Source organism: Rhamphochromis sp. 'chilingali', assembly GCF_963969265.1.
Source record: "Rhamphochromis sp. 'chilingali' genome assembly, chromosome: 12".
Classification (NCBI taxonomy): domain Eukaryota; kingdom Metazoa; phylum Chordata; class Actinopteri; order Cichliformes; family Cichlidae; genus Rhamphochromis; species Rhamphochromis sp. 'chilingali'.
Genome location: NC_137939.1, coordinates 24,183,031 through 24,198,369, shown reverse-complemented (window position 1 = coordinate 24,198,369; position 15,339 = coordinate 24,183,031). Strand labels below are relative to the sequence as shown.

Sequence of the window (15,339 nt, the reverse complement as noted above, 5' to 3'; positions counted from 1 at the left end):
GAGCTCTAGAAAGTATTTTTCTACGCTGGTCCCATGATGTCTGAGGGTGCCTGGCCTTAGGGCATGTTAGCAGTTGTGGGTGCACAGCAAAGAACGAAGAAAAAGAAAAAGGCGAATAGTTAAGATACTACATTCCCAAAATGAATGAAAATAGAAAAAAAAACCTGTAGGGAATGTTTATGCTAAACTGGAAATGAAGTCTAAAACAAAAAAGTAGAGAAATAAATCTATGATTTAGCACCAGCTTTTATTAAACAATATTGTTGCACTTAAAATGTTTTGTTGTAACAGGTTATGTAATAATACAAAATATATTAATAAAAATTAAGGCAGACCAATATAGGATTGTTAAGACTAATGTTGATATTAGGTGATATTTGGTGACTCCAGTATATCAGTCGATACTCAGGAAACATGAGCCAATTTCCCTAATATTCATTCTGTTTTATTATTTAATTACTTATTTACAATTATCCAACTGTTCTCACCAAATTGCTGAGTCTCCTCTGGTGGACAAACTACGCAACATCAACACTCAGCATGGTTGAAGGGTGTTTCTCCTTTATTTGCTTTACCTTTTTCATTTTCATTCCTTGGTCATTATAAATGTTATTTCTGATGGGACTTCATTGTGTAGTGGTTTATACATTTGCCTGACCCCAAGAGCTGCATCAGGAAGGACATCTTGCATAAAAAACTGCCAAATCAAATATGCAGAGGTAACTGCTGTGTGATAATATCAGCTGGTATTATCGACAAATCCATCAGGTTTTAATACAGATAATACTGCAAGAAGATAGAGATTCACCAACTGTTTGATGACATTTTAAAATCTGTATCATGGCAACATTGGATTAACGGGATTTGTCACTTTATTAGTGCCTATATTTACATAATTTATGTATATAACACAGGGTTGTGTGTTGGGCCTGTGATGAAGACATCATTATGTTGCTGTAAGTGCAAACAAAGCCTCCCAACAATTGTCAATGCATCTAAAAATAAACATCTGAAAAATGTCTTTAAAAAAACCCCTACATTTTAAAAACAAGAAAGGAGAGATGCTTTAAAGCTTACCGGTAATCAACTTCAACAAACATTCATAACATTCTGGCCATGTAAGATCAATAAACAGTGCTGAAAGACGTGTGATTTGTTTCCAAATACCACGGCAGTTACTTCCATTGTGCAACAATGCAGTTCGTTGTTCAGGGTGCATGTCCTTGATTATGGTCTTAAAAGGTGTGATGAAAGCGTACAGCCCTGTGATGGTTTGTAACTATTAAAAGGTGTGATTGTGTGCATGTGTGTATATTAGGATGCAGTGCACACGCAAGTTTCTATCCACCCATGATGGGTTTGGTCATCTGACGAGCTGCAGGCTCATCTCTCCCTACAGCGCCCAGATGGCCTGTGATTATGCACGGCTCAGTAGAGATTACAGTGCAGCAGAGATAGAAAGAGAAACAGAAAGAGTCAAAATAAATAGTTCAAATAAGGAAAAAAGTTGGCACAAAATGAAATGAAAACATGGGGTATGTGAGGTCAGACAACTAGAGGGAGGATGATGATGTGGTGCAACTAGCTTCACCAGCACAACAAACATGCAGAGCAACGTCACAAACAACCTTGTTGCCAGGCATAAAACTGCAAAAATATGAGCTCCATTCTCAAGATCTGCATTATGTGTGTGCGTGTATGTATTTATGTCAAATGAGAAAGTCTCTAGCATGCATTAAGACAAGGGCATTTGTCACCAGTAGCTGTATGACATGATGGATTGTGCACGTGCAAGTAAAGCACAGCCAAAAGGGCGATGTGAAAAATGATCCATGCTTCACTGAACCAACACCATTTAACTCTTGATGTGTTTATCGTTACAGTCTCACCTGGAAGATAATATGTCAAATCTGCTCATCAGTTCTGTCATTTAGAATCTTACAGTTCAACTGCCTCTTTGCATGTTTGTGACCCAAAATATGAAGCAGTTATTTACGTGAGAACCAAATATCTGGAGATTGCTAACTTTAATACTACGATCACCAACAGGAGCGAGTGACCTGCAGAATGCAAAGCATCTGCAAATTCTGGTTGTGAATGAGTCAACATATTTATACCTCAGCTATCTCAAACACTGAAACTGAGAGTAGCACTCACTCAGTCACATTTCTTCTACTGGATTAGAGACAAGAATGATGCAATCCTTCTCTGAGTGTCATTCAGAGAACCGAGCCCACAAGCTACTTATTGTAATAGGGTTGAAGCTTGTTGTGGTTATGAGAGCTTTCCCAATAAGTGTATTGCTGGCACAGTCTCCCAGCTGGCAAACAGATTAGCCGAAGATGATGCGCGTCTAGCTGTTTCGCTTTTTTTTTTCACCGGCTGAACGCAAGAAGACATATCAGCGGGGTCACGCTGCAGAAGACCAGCATGTGTGTGGCGCTCCTAGCTTAATGAGACTCATCATTCACTGTTGAACAGCAGCACCGTGGTAGACGACAGTTTAACAATCCAGAGTACACACAACTCATATTTCAAGGGTCCTTTTGGAAGAAATTAATTACAACAACTTTGCTTCGGGCACCTAAAGCAGCCTACAGAGAACACGCTTTTCAGGGAATCAGTTGACAGGCACGCTTGCTCGCAGATGTGCGCAGACATGCATACGCAAAAACACAGATGCTGAGCAGCCTGAGGCGGCTTGTTGTTTTATTGCATTTTGACCTTTCAGGATCGCTGTAAATCTAGTGAAGAGCTTGTTAGTGAATTAGGGATGCAACCCCCCCCCCCCCCCAAAAAGTCCCCAAAACAAAACGAAAAGAAATGGCAAAACCTGAAATAACTGTTTGACAAAGATTATCCACAGCAGGCCACAGGAACAGGAACCATCTGTGTGGATGTGGCTCTCATCTCCTCATTAGGTGCAGGGTGTTATGACTGTCCTGTGATGAGAGCTGAGGCTGGGTGAGGCATGCTGGGAGAGGGCAGTACAGTTAAGTGCTCGTAAACTCATCAGTTCAAATCCCCGGGTGATGTTTTCAAAACAAAGGCAGGGCCAAGGTGATGCATCCTACCGCAAGGATGTGAAAATTCAGAACTACTGTCGAAAAATGCAAGTCATTTCGAACTGCAGCCATTAAAGCGGCAAGGCGGAGCACGGATATTGCTCCAATATCACAGTGATATCTTGTTTCACAAAGTCATTACAGAAGCAAAGCACTACAGCAAGATAAATGGCCGACGGGCAGGGCAGACTACGATAGAAGAAAGGAGAGGAGACAGCCGAGAATCAGCCGGCTGTTGCCAGGGTGACCTTCAGTGCGAAGCACCTCGAGGTCACCCAGAACGAGAGCAGCTCCGTCACTAGAGCTTCAGATCTGTGTAGAACCCGCAGACAGCGTAGACAGCACTGCCACTGCTTTTATGTTCATGACCTGAATCTCCAAATATTAGACATATATTTATTTTTAGCATATGTTCCCTAAGACTGTAAGTATTAGAAATGAGAACAAATACAATATGGTGTGGCCCAGTAGATTCCAGCCCTTCTGGCTTATGATCATTTTCCATAGCGACTTGGCAGGCAGGTTGTTTTAAATACCTTGAAGATCTTACAACAGTACTTAGCCTGTCTCGGTATTCAGTCTTTTCTTATAAGACTGACTGACTCAGTGATGATTACATATGTGCTCTGTCACAGCCACATGATCTGCTGTAGGTCTTCCTGTTTGTCTTGTCACTGAAGGGAAGTCTTCATAACTCTGCTGAGGTATTTAGGGTTATAGCCATGATGCAGAATGAATCCAGAAAGACAGGACCTGCTTTTTGCTCTTTTTTTCTCCCCACAGAATAATTTTTTTTTCTCTTAAAAATACATTTAAGAAATAAAATTATCACATAACAAGCAAAAATTCAGACATTATGAAAAAAAATTCGTTGTTTATTTGTTTAAATCTAGGCTGTAGAGTATGGTTAGGAAATGCTCTCTTCTTAATCAGCTCTGGAGGTCGCCAGGAGTAACCTAACAGTGCCACCTAGTGGTACCACAGCAGTTGTGCACTCAGTGTGGCAACAATACAACGTCAAATTTGCGACATTTTAAAATTCGATCTTAAAAAAGAAGTTACGAAGAAAAAGCAGCTTTTCCTGCTTAGTTTCATTTCTTTGGTGATATTTCGAGTGACAGGAGGGCTTTGAAGGCAGCCGGGTTTCGCTGGGGCAGACACGTCTGCAGTCATAACAAATCATCACACAAAGCTGTTTGAGTGAAAGCAGCATCTCTTCTCCTAACAGACAGAAACACTGTCATAGCAGCTGGGGTCACGACCCTTAAAATGCATACATCCAATACAGAAAGGCTCCAGACAGTACAGTACTTTCACACTTGGTATCGCCTTATACTGGACTAAATAAGAGCCCTGTTCAAACAGCCGTGGCATCCAAAAAGGAGCTACTCTGTGACAGTCTAAGACTGGTAGTGCGGAAAACAGTTGAAGAGAACAGAGGCAGAAAAAGTTGACTTTTTTTCTGCTGACTGACAGGCCTTGAGGCTGTGTGTGTGTCTGCAGTGTTAAAAAGAAGGTGTTAGAATAAAAATTTTTTTAAACAAGTCAAATAAGCGTCTGCTCTTAGTTGCAGAATCTTGAGCTCGTTCTAAAGGACCAAAAATACACAGGCTTAAAGGAAGGAAGAGGAAAGGGAGAGAGACAATGGTTAATAACAACAGAAGGGCAGAGCAGAGGGGGGTGTAGGGTGGGAGGGCACCCAGGGGAGAGAGCATGGAGAATTGAACACAGGCTGTCTTTGTTGGCTGCAATCAGCAAGACTTAGGAAGACATTTACAACATGGTTTATGGCGACGTCAGGTGAATGAGTGTGTGTGTGTGTGTGTGTGTGTGGGGGGGCGGGGGGGGGGGTTAGAAGGAGGGTGGGAATTGTTGAGGAATTAAATTAGCTGAAAGATCAAGGACTGCCGGGTTTCCAAAAGATATACAACTTATTTGCTTTGCTAACCATTCTCTAAGGCACGTCTGTATTTTAGATTGATTTCCAACCTTCAAGTGAGCCACTGGTGTCATTTCACTGGGGTGCAGATTTCAACATCTGGAGCTTTGAGATGGGAAACGTATACACGTGGAGCCCACGCTGATGGTCATTAACCAGTGCACAAACACAAAGAGTTATGGCTCAAGGACAAGCAGCAACCCTGTAGTAGAAGAAATAACCAAACTCACATGTCCTTGTTTGGTTATTGATTGGCTTATTTTTGCTTCTCAGCAGCAGCGTCCTTGAAAGCACTACCACAGAGAGTTTTTATAACAGTCCCTGCTCATAACGAAAAAGGGCCAAATAAAGTAATACAATCCTGGGAGGAAATAACAGGATTCAGTGAGTTTCTGGAAAATCCTTATACAATAGAGAGAGAGAAAAAAATCACTAGTGCATCCCTAAACTGGACTGGACATTTTAAATAAGGTTTAACATAATCCCGAAAGCTGGTCGTATTCAATATTTTGTATTGTTATTTTGTTTAAGGAGGGAAAAAATACCTAAACATTTAAATTATCCAATTTAGATGATCTCAAACCTTCCCTTCAAGGTCATCTTTCCATGCACCTCTAGACCTTTTCCACTGTTTTTAGATTTCTTGCATGAGTTTGAGTTTGGACTGAATCTTTTTTAATAATATTGAAAAGAACAAATGGTGGGAAATGCATTTCACAAACTCATAGATGCTCTTCTGCATCTTTACTGTCTTGCATTTCTATCAGATCAAATCAGTCTCGCCATTTTCCTCTGACCTGTGGCATCAACAAGGCATCTTTGCCCAGAGAATTGCTGCTCCCTGTTTATTTTCTCTTGTTTGGACTGTACTCTGTGCGTCAAAAACCCCAGCAGGTCAGCAGCCCCTGAAGTACTCAGACCAGCTTGTCTGGCACTGCCAACCACGTCATATTCAAAGTCACCGAGATCTTCTCCACCCTGGCTCTCAGCTGAACTTCAGCAGGTCGTGGTCATACCTACATCCATACTGAGTTGTAACCACGTGGCTCAAAATTTGCATAAACAAGCAATTGCACAGGTGTACCTAATAAAGTGGAAAGTATATCCCTAGTTGGCTAATTATAGCAGACCAGTACATACTGGCTGGGCTTTGGAAAGAACCAGAAGCAGCCAACTGCTCCAAACAGGTTCTGAATTTATATGTTCAGGCCGGAATCGTATATTTTAGCAAACATTGCTTGAAGAGGGCTGTTTTCAGTTGTTAGATTGGTAGACAACAGAATATTGGCTATATCCATTTTACACCTTCGACTGAACAATTGTATCCGAATGCTGATGCTCACCATCTAACCTAGAGGTAAACTCCACCTGGCTCTCTTTCTCTCCCTCCCTGCTCCTTTTTCTCCCCGCCTCTCTCCTCTCTAGATACCCTGCCTCGCCCCAGTGTGTACAGGAAGCCACAGTTTCATAGAGGTTGCTCTTCTGATGATCAGAGGAGGAAAAACACAATGCCTTCAGTGTGCTAAAAAGGAGCTCCACTCATAAAATGTACACACACACATACCACACATACCACACACACCACACACACAAAGGGAAAGAAATATAATGGAACATGCTTTTACTATTAAGCCTTTTTTTTTTCTTTCCATATGACTTTCCCAGGAAAATCCCCCTCATCAGGGTAGGTCCAATCCAGACAGACAGCAGACGGGAGAACAGACAAAGATACAGATAGACACAAAAGGCTTTGGAGGAATGGACCTCCATTCCTTCTATTCCTGTGACTGAGACAGACATTTTGGGTGAGTCAGCCTACTGTTCTAGGATCATATCTCAAAGCAAAATTGCTGATTTCAGATAATTTTTTTTCTTCCACTTTGAGAGCGAGCGCAGAGTTAAACTCAATAAATCCCGCACAGACACACACATACACACTCTCAGAAGTTTTTCAGACATGCATCTGGCTTGCATACAGTTTGACACATCAAGATTAGCAGCATGAGATTAATTTAGTCTCTCAGAATCTAACATGGCACTTGTTTATCAAGTGACACCAAGTTATTCTACTCATTTATAGAAGGCCTCAACAGTTGGTACCATTTAGGAAAACTAGGTCACTTCCGCCTTCTGTGTGTGTGTGTCAGCCAGACTTTAAGTCAAGAGACCTCCAGTATAAACAGTTTGTGCAGGAAGAACTGCTACTCTGATCAGAAACATCCTAATACCAAACAGAATTTTGACTCAATACTCCGACTATACTCACTATCAAAGTGCAGCTCGCTCTCACTAATCTCTAAACACTCTCTGGAAGCAGTGTGATCCCATAGTGCAACATCTGTTAATTATTCTACTTTCACCGGTAAAGTAGGTGGATACAATAATGCAAACACAAACAAAATTATCTCATAAGTAATAGTAATTAGTAATAGTACTATTAGTACTAGTTATAGAACTATTACCTCTCTGTTAAAGAGGGAAGATTTTTAAGCCATTTTCAGACCTTTACATTAACGTTCCTGAGAAATTCATTCTTACCTTTAAAAATGACAGAATGAGCCTGAGAATGAGTATGTGTCAGATTTTTGCCATAAAATGGAGAAAACATTATGCAGAGTTGCAAATTCCACCTGCTTTTAGCCTCTTTGTCTCTCGCTGCCCAAACAAATCATTTCAAATCAAAGGAAGCCTCAAAGCCCATCCTTTATGAAAAACACAAGCTTTCTCAAAACAGACTACAAAATCAATTCTGAACATCAGCGCATTTTAGCGTCAACAAAGCAAAAGAGGCGTGAATAATTCTCATGTAAGCTACGTTTCACCTCATTTACTTTTCTTAATAGCTGGGCATCTATCACAAACCAAAAGGTTGCAAAAGCAGAATCGGTGACAGGTTAGATTAATAAAATTCAGTAATAATGAGTTGAAATTGGGATTGACATTTAGAAATCATATTAAACACCAATCAATCACTTAATCAATTAGAGTAGAAAAGTGCCATAAGAACCAGTCCATTTACTATTTATAGACACTGAATTTCATTAAACACCTACAACATCATACACTGAGATCCACATATAAAGGGAATTTGCAAAACTATGCACTTACCACCATAATAGCAGCATCTTTCATTAGCCAACTTCATTATTATAATAACATATTTATAAATCACTAACAGGTTTGGTCGGGATCTAACAGACACTTTTTCCACATGTCAGACAGGTGAGCTGTCACGCACAGTTACATTATACAAGGTGCAGTTTGAACATTTGTTACACAGCAGCTGCACCCCTGAGTGTCTTTTGTGTCACTGCTCGTTACAGCTTTCTCTTACATAACCAGGTTTTTGGGGTTTGTTTGTTTTTTTGCTGTTTTCTTTTAGGTAGGTATTACTGTCAGTTTTTAACTAAACTGATAATCCAGTAAACACAACAAATTCAAAACTGCAAAGATATAACAATAAATAAAACTGGGACAGCTGTGGATTTTTTTTTTTTTATTATTTACTAATGATTTCTCGTGTATCTGTAACTATGCTTATTCACGTAACAACAGTTCCATGATTCAAAACACACCTTTCAAAGCAACCAGCCCGGAAATGACGGGAGAACCTGTTAAGCAGGAGCTTCAATAGAAGTAGAAAGTCTGTTCACTGTAACTAGTAACTATGAACCATACCAAAGCAAACCAGTTTCTTATCCCACGCAGTTCTGTTTAGATTCAATCAGGTTGTGTTGTGAAGTCACGATACTTTTGTAAAAGTGTTTCATGGGCTCTTGCTTAGTCACGCTTACCAAAGTCACACAAGCAAACCAGCTAAACTATCTTATCAGGTGTAAAGCTACACTTTCACACCATTTAGCAGTGCACAAAAAGCTGTTACTTATTCTGAGTGGACAGATGGTTTAATACAGAAGTGTATCTCTATGTGTGACTGGGAAAAAAAAACACCATGTGCAGATGCAACTTTAAATGGGTAATCCTTCATGTGATGTAGTGTAGGAAAAAAAGGCTTTCCAAAAAAAAGTGCCCGATTTAAAAAAAAAAGGGGGTCAATGGATTCTGAAGGCTCTTTTCTACTGACACACAAATGCAAAACTTGAGTGTCGTTTAAGCTGAAGTCTTTGCAACAGCGGGACCCACACATGACCACCATTAGAGAAATCAATGTGACACTCAGGCAGGCCGGGAAAGAGCCCGAAGCTTCTGCATGGCCCTGAAACTGAGTCATGCTGCCTTCCCCACATGCACACACACATACACACAGATAAGAGACATGGAGGAGTAGAGAGATGTAGAGGATGTGCTTGAGATTGGTTCCTACGGGAATACTATGAGTTTGTCTTTGGTTAGTATTAATCAGCAAGTTGTTGCCTTCATTATAAACAACCCCGTGTACACTGATAGTAGCTGCTGACTCCATCCAAATTCGTAAGACCTGTCACATCTTTCGCAGATACATGTGTTAGAAACTGACAGTATGTTCGGATTTAGCTCCTCACTGTTCCTGCTGTGTTTGTGAGCTGTTATACCGTGAGCAATATAGATTAAGTATAAATAACCTTAAAGTTTGCATCCTTGTAAAGTAGCTATAATCAATTCTTGGATCAAATGACAACTTGTATGAGGCGTTTACATCCGTCTCTCGTTCTGTAACTGACTTATGGCACTGATTAATGGCCATGTCTCTCTTTTTGCAGAAAATGATGTTGTCACAGTGATCCTGACCTTCAAATTGTCCTCTGCTCTCTGTTTGAAGAGGCAGATGACCACCAACCACTGACCCCCAAAAGAAAGGGGAAACCCTACTTTAGTTTGTGTTAGATGGGTCCAAGAGGGGGACCTGGGATCAGGCCAACATATTATGATTTATGCATTTTCCCTATTAGAAATTTGTTTTAATCATATTCACCTATCAGTTTATGTTTTATTTCAAGTGAACATTTGTGGTCAAATGTAATGAAATTCCCTTGATGTTCGAAACAGTAGCACAGATGGGAGGTCACAGTGACCACCAAACTCTAACCGTCTCATTACTGAGGCCAAATTTGCCAAATTTGCCAAATTTGGAGGAATAGGCTCAATGTGCACCTGGAAAAGAACGAGACACAAAGACAGACAGCAGGAAAACACGAAGGCTACAGATGCAGATGTCATCAGCGCGTAAGGCGACATACAACCCAACTCAGACAGCACTTGTAAAAGTAGAAGAGATGTACAGCAAGTGGAAAATGTAAATATTGATATTTAATTCATGCCTGGAAAGTGAAACTCCTTCCTTGGAGATCAACAGCTAGTTCTAAAAAACCCTCTTGCTGTTTACATTCAATATATGATCACTAAAAAAATGCTGCTTTAGCTTAATTTTGAGGTTTTAGGCTCAATCTCACAATAACTTATGGCCATTCCCCCTTTTTCTTGCTGGGCAGATATAAATCGCACCATCGTTCACCATAACTCCTCTGCTGTTTGTTTATCTAACATGGAGGGGAAATGTTTACATTAGCCCAGACGAGCCCAATAGCTTTTGTTAATAACAAATAACCTAAACAGCCAGATGGAGCATCCAGCTGCCCTACGTGAACCACTATTGTCCTCCATCTGTGAGGGACACGTCCTCACATTTTTCAACCAGACACGGTGCAAAGGGAGTGTAAGACGGAGACTGAAGTCTGTCAGAAAGGTTTATGGAGTTGGAAACAATCTGAGGACTGAGGTAGACCTCAAACTGAGAGGCACACTATCTATCCAACCGCAGTTTATTTGTGATGTGGTTTATTTTAATAGATTCTCCAACGATTTGATGCAAGCAGCTTCCAACCCGTTTGACCCTCCCATCATATAAACACAAAAATAAGCATTAGAGAGTGCACAGGCCGGTTGGGGTTCCCATGTGGAAGGAATATATTTTGGGGAAGTAGGGAGGGGGGAGGTATTTCATCTGATGGTAGCTGCGATGAGCAATAGAGCTGTGTGTGTTTTGATGGGGGCTGTTTAAGGCGGCCACAAAGTGGAAGAGCGGGGCAGAGATTGATCTGGGACAGTGTGGGAGAGAAAGAGGGAACTGCAAAATAAATAAATAAATAAATAAATAGGGAGCAAGGCCTTGGGAGTGAATGTGTGTGGGAGAGAAACGATACACTGCTGGACTGCCGGAAAAAAGAAAGTCAGCCAGAAGGACAGCAGATCGATTCCTCCCCTGAGTCTCACAGCAAACACGCTCTTTTTTTTCTGTCTGCATAGCTCACCTCTGCTGCAGCTCCATATCGTCCCATCAGCACTTCATCTCTATCATTCTTTCTCTCATATGCCCTCCCCCATACTCTTCTTTGTCTGCATGCTAGCGCTTCATTCCCAGGCCTCTGTGAAAGATCTTGAGATTTGCACGAACTTTGGCAGTAAACTTTTTGGGGTTGTTTGATAGGAATATGAAGTCTAATGCCCCAGATCTGTCATCTCCAGGCCATGCAAAGCAAAATGCATGACACAGGAACAATGATCTGGACACGGTGTGTGATGAACAAAAGAAAGAAAGAAAAGAAAAACAAATCCCCCCCTCCTCCTCCTTCTTCTGATCGTGGTGAAATAGAAATGCAGGAAAGATTCTCAAAGGATCTCAGCATCAAAACATGGCTGCCCACACTGCAAAGAGGAAACCACACACTGTCACTCCCCTTAGGCCAAGATGTCCCTCTATCATCCAGCCACATAGCTGCACAGACAGACACACTTGCAACACTTTCAGATAGCAAACACTTCCCCCCTCCTCTTAAATCACATTCCTGGAAGAAAGTGTGTAGCTCTTATGGCCAAACACACACAAACTACTGCAGGATAATAAATGAGTCCTCTTCTTATGATCATTATTAGAACGCGGTGTTTGATTTCCGGTCACTCATTACTAAACATACGTGTGTGGGATATTTATGAGAGAGGGGCGCGTCAGACAGGGGCAGCAGTGAGGTCACAGCTCCCTCACTCAAGGTTTGGCACTGGTTCGCTACTATTCCTGCCCTGTCAGCTCCAGTCTCCCATACAACAGAAATACCTCTTTTCAGTTATGCGGATAAAGTCGACAAACGAGCAAACAAGCTCTGAGTTTTGTTGTGGGGCTGATGCGGGCCTGCAGCTGCCCTGTTGACAGCTGGCAAAAGCATTCTGGTATTCAAACCCTGTGCGCAATACCAGCCGTAGCCATTTGGAAACAACTCTTGAAAACCGCAGAGGGTTAATAAAGACACAGAGAGGGAGGCTCGCAGTTATTCGTTTTACTCACCGGTAGCTGAAACTCCTTGCATTTTGCACAAACTTCTTCTCGCCTCTTTCTGTTAAAATCTTCTTTTTCTCGGAGCAACTGGCAGCAACAGCAGCAGCCGTGGATCCAGCGTACTGTGGGCTAAACTCGGAGGAGCGCCTGCACTTCAGAGCTTCACTTTTCCTGTTCGCCGACTAAAATAAAAATAAAAAAATACACACAGACCCACTATGGTGACTTCATGGCTTCTTAACAGACGCGAGAGACGTTATCCGAATCAGTTTTGCGCAGAACAAGAGGTTTATATTCCTCCACATAGTCCTTTCTCCTCCCTCTGACAGACAGAAGTCTCTCCTCTGTGCCGCTGGAAGAAAAGAAAATGCGCGTTCCCGCCGGTGCGAGGCGCGAGCACTACAACCCCATTCATTGAGTGCAGTGAAAGCTAAGCACTGGAGGAAAAAAAAAAGATAATTTGATCTTTTTACAAACTAATCAAGCTTTTTGTTTTTTCTTTTTCTTCTTTTTGGCTCACTGTTTTATCATTTTTCTTTCTTTTTTTGTCCGTTTTTAAAAGTAGACCCTCTATCCTTGTGCATTTCACATGCCCTGGGACAGAGGCATGAGTTGTCACATGAAGCCATGAAAAGGATGAGGCCTATTTCAGTAGATGGTTCTGCTCTGAAATCCCCTAATCTGCCTATTAGCTAGGAAATAGTTCCTGGAACATGAATACTAACTGGCACAGCATTTCCATGTCACTGAGCAGGCTTTCTCCTCATCTTTTAATTGGTTCAGTTGGTTTTTCTGTCTCATCAAACATCTGCTGACTCGGTGAATGCTTGTTGAAGGAAACAAGGAACTGAAGCAGAAAACAAATCGTGGATCTGCAGAAGTTAAGCTCTCATATTATAAGGATATTATAAGCATGCCCTAACTCTAAACCTCCACATGATACAGTCGATGAGGAAAGGTCACCGGGGGTGTCTGCAGTCTGCAGTAGTGAAATATAACTAAGAACATTTACTCATGAAGCACATATGTAGCTTGACTACTTTTTTCCTTCAACACCTCTTACTCTTGTACTTGTACTGAATGTCTAAACGTTTCAGACGAGCCAAAAGATAAACACGTCTAATATGTAAGTAATGAAGCGAGAAAATAAGGGTAACATTTACTCATATCACATCCATGAGATTTATCTTAACTCCCTGGATACCGCCCAACCCCTGTAGGCTGAAAAAATGAAACTGCACGAGCTAGTAATGTATTAATATTGTGGGATTATAGTAGTATGGACTCATTTTGTGCTTAACACATACACTTTTAGCACATCAGTATTGCTTCTCAGTGATCATTTTGATTAATTTTTTTATTTTTCCCTAATTTTCAGGATCCTGTAGCGAATAACTTTCCACAGCCCTCGCTCTGTGTTTCTGTGCAGCCTCCCACCCACGTATTTGAAACTTGTGTCTGTTCAGCTACGCACCATTAACCCCTTTTAAGGCCACTGTTGGTGCTTCACACTTGTCACGAGCCTCAGATCCACATAGACAACAGCAGGGCTTCTAATGATAACACCTCTTTGTCTGGCTGCTTGCCAGGCAGAAGGCTGCTTCATTGACCTGTGCTCCTCTCTAATAAGCAGTGAATACACATTATATTTCATTCCTCTCTTCCCACATGTATATGACCTCTGTGACTACACTATTGAGTCACACATTTTCCACTTTTCGGCTTTCCACTTTAAAGACACAAGAGCAGCAAAATATTCTTCTTTTACTGTAACTTTGTACGTTTTCTTTGCTTTAGAGAAAAGTTCTGAACATGTCAGTGCAGAGTCTAAAAGGCCAAGTGTTTTGTGGATGACTGGATTTGTGTTTTTAAATAGATCGGGGGCCCAGTGCCCCCTGGGTGCATGGGGTTGCCTGTCTTTCGGCCTGTCTGTCTGTCTTTCTAGGGCATGCTGGTCCATAGAAAATAGAGCACCAAACAGTCCTCTGGGATACATCCTGTGCTCTGCTTCCCCGGGGCTCCTCCACTCAAAACCACAGAGCAGAGTGAAACAACTGCATTCAGAGAGAGGGAGGAAAGAGGAAAATGAGAGACTGGGGGAAGTGAGAGACAGAGGAGGATGTGAAAAATGGCAATTAGGATGAAGAGAGGAAGAAAAGCAGAGTGGCAGATGAGCAGCCAAGCAGAAAGCTTGGTGCGAAAGTCAGCATAGATAAGTGTGACACGAGCTCCACAGAGCTTTTTACACTCATCTGAAAGTGCCGTGGTATAAATGTCCCAATCACATGATAATCACACTCCAGAATTGGGTGCCAGTCGTCATTTGTTCACTCTTTTTCAGGTGCAAATTAAAGCCTGGTATCGATTGAATCAACACTTCATTGTTTGACACAGGCGAAGCTGCATTTTTTGAGACCACACCAGCAGCTGCGTGGAGATACTACAGACAGATCTATGAGTCACAATAGGGAGGACGCTCACACCCTGCATCCAGTGTCAGGACTCAGGAATTTTTGAATTCATCGTGAAGATGAGCTCACACTCCACAGGTCATAAATTGCTTAAGATTCTCGCTGGTGTTATTTCTCCTCCGGTGGGGTTGTTTAGAAATGTGTTAACGTGTGTGTTTGAATCCACGCGAGGCGTGTGCGGTGTTGATGATTGCCGTTGCTCTTTCAGACCAGCTGATCACAGCTCTCTGCTCCTTCAGGCTCCACATGGATTCATCACATGACAGCCCCGGAGCACACTCATAAAGGAGACTCTTTGTAAGTGCAAAGAAGCGCGCCCTCTCCCCCTTAAGGCCTGCAGCTCTCACAGTTACTGGAAGAGTTACAGTTACTCGGTCAGCTCACAAAGACGTCAACAGTTGTAGCATGGGGACCCCAGGTGGTGAATATAGATAGTGCATCAACTGAGTAGTGAAAACAGCTGCTCTGCTGCATGAATCCTTCTTCATCCTGGGTATAATCGCAGCAGCTGAGTATTAATAGAACAAGACTGATGCCATGTAGTGACCCATATTTCCTCAGGCAGTGGGGGGGGGGGGGGGGGGGGGGGATAATGGA

The 15,339-nt window shown here is 41.9% G+C and overlaps 1 protein-coding gene across 2 annotated transcripts in view; it reads right to left on the bottom strand.

The window, feature by feature from the left end:
• The window catches only part of fgd (faciogenital dysplasia), a 52,927-nt gene extending 40,294 nt beyond the window's left edge, over positions 1-12,633 (bottom strand). For both annotated transcript variants that reach the window (XM_080897943.1, XM_080897944.1), the window contains exon 1: positions 12,281-12,633. In XM_080897943.1, coding sequence (XP_080754069.1) covers positions 12,281-12,302 — 22 coding nt within the window. In that variant the 5' untranslated portion in view covers positions 12,303-12,633. The remainder of the gene's footprint in view (positions 1-12,280) is intronic.
• Between the last annotated feature and the right edge of the window lie 2,706 nt (positions 12,634-15,339).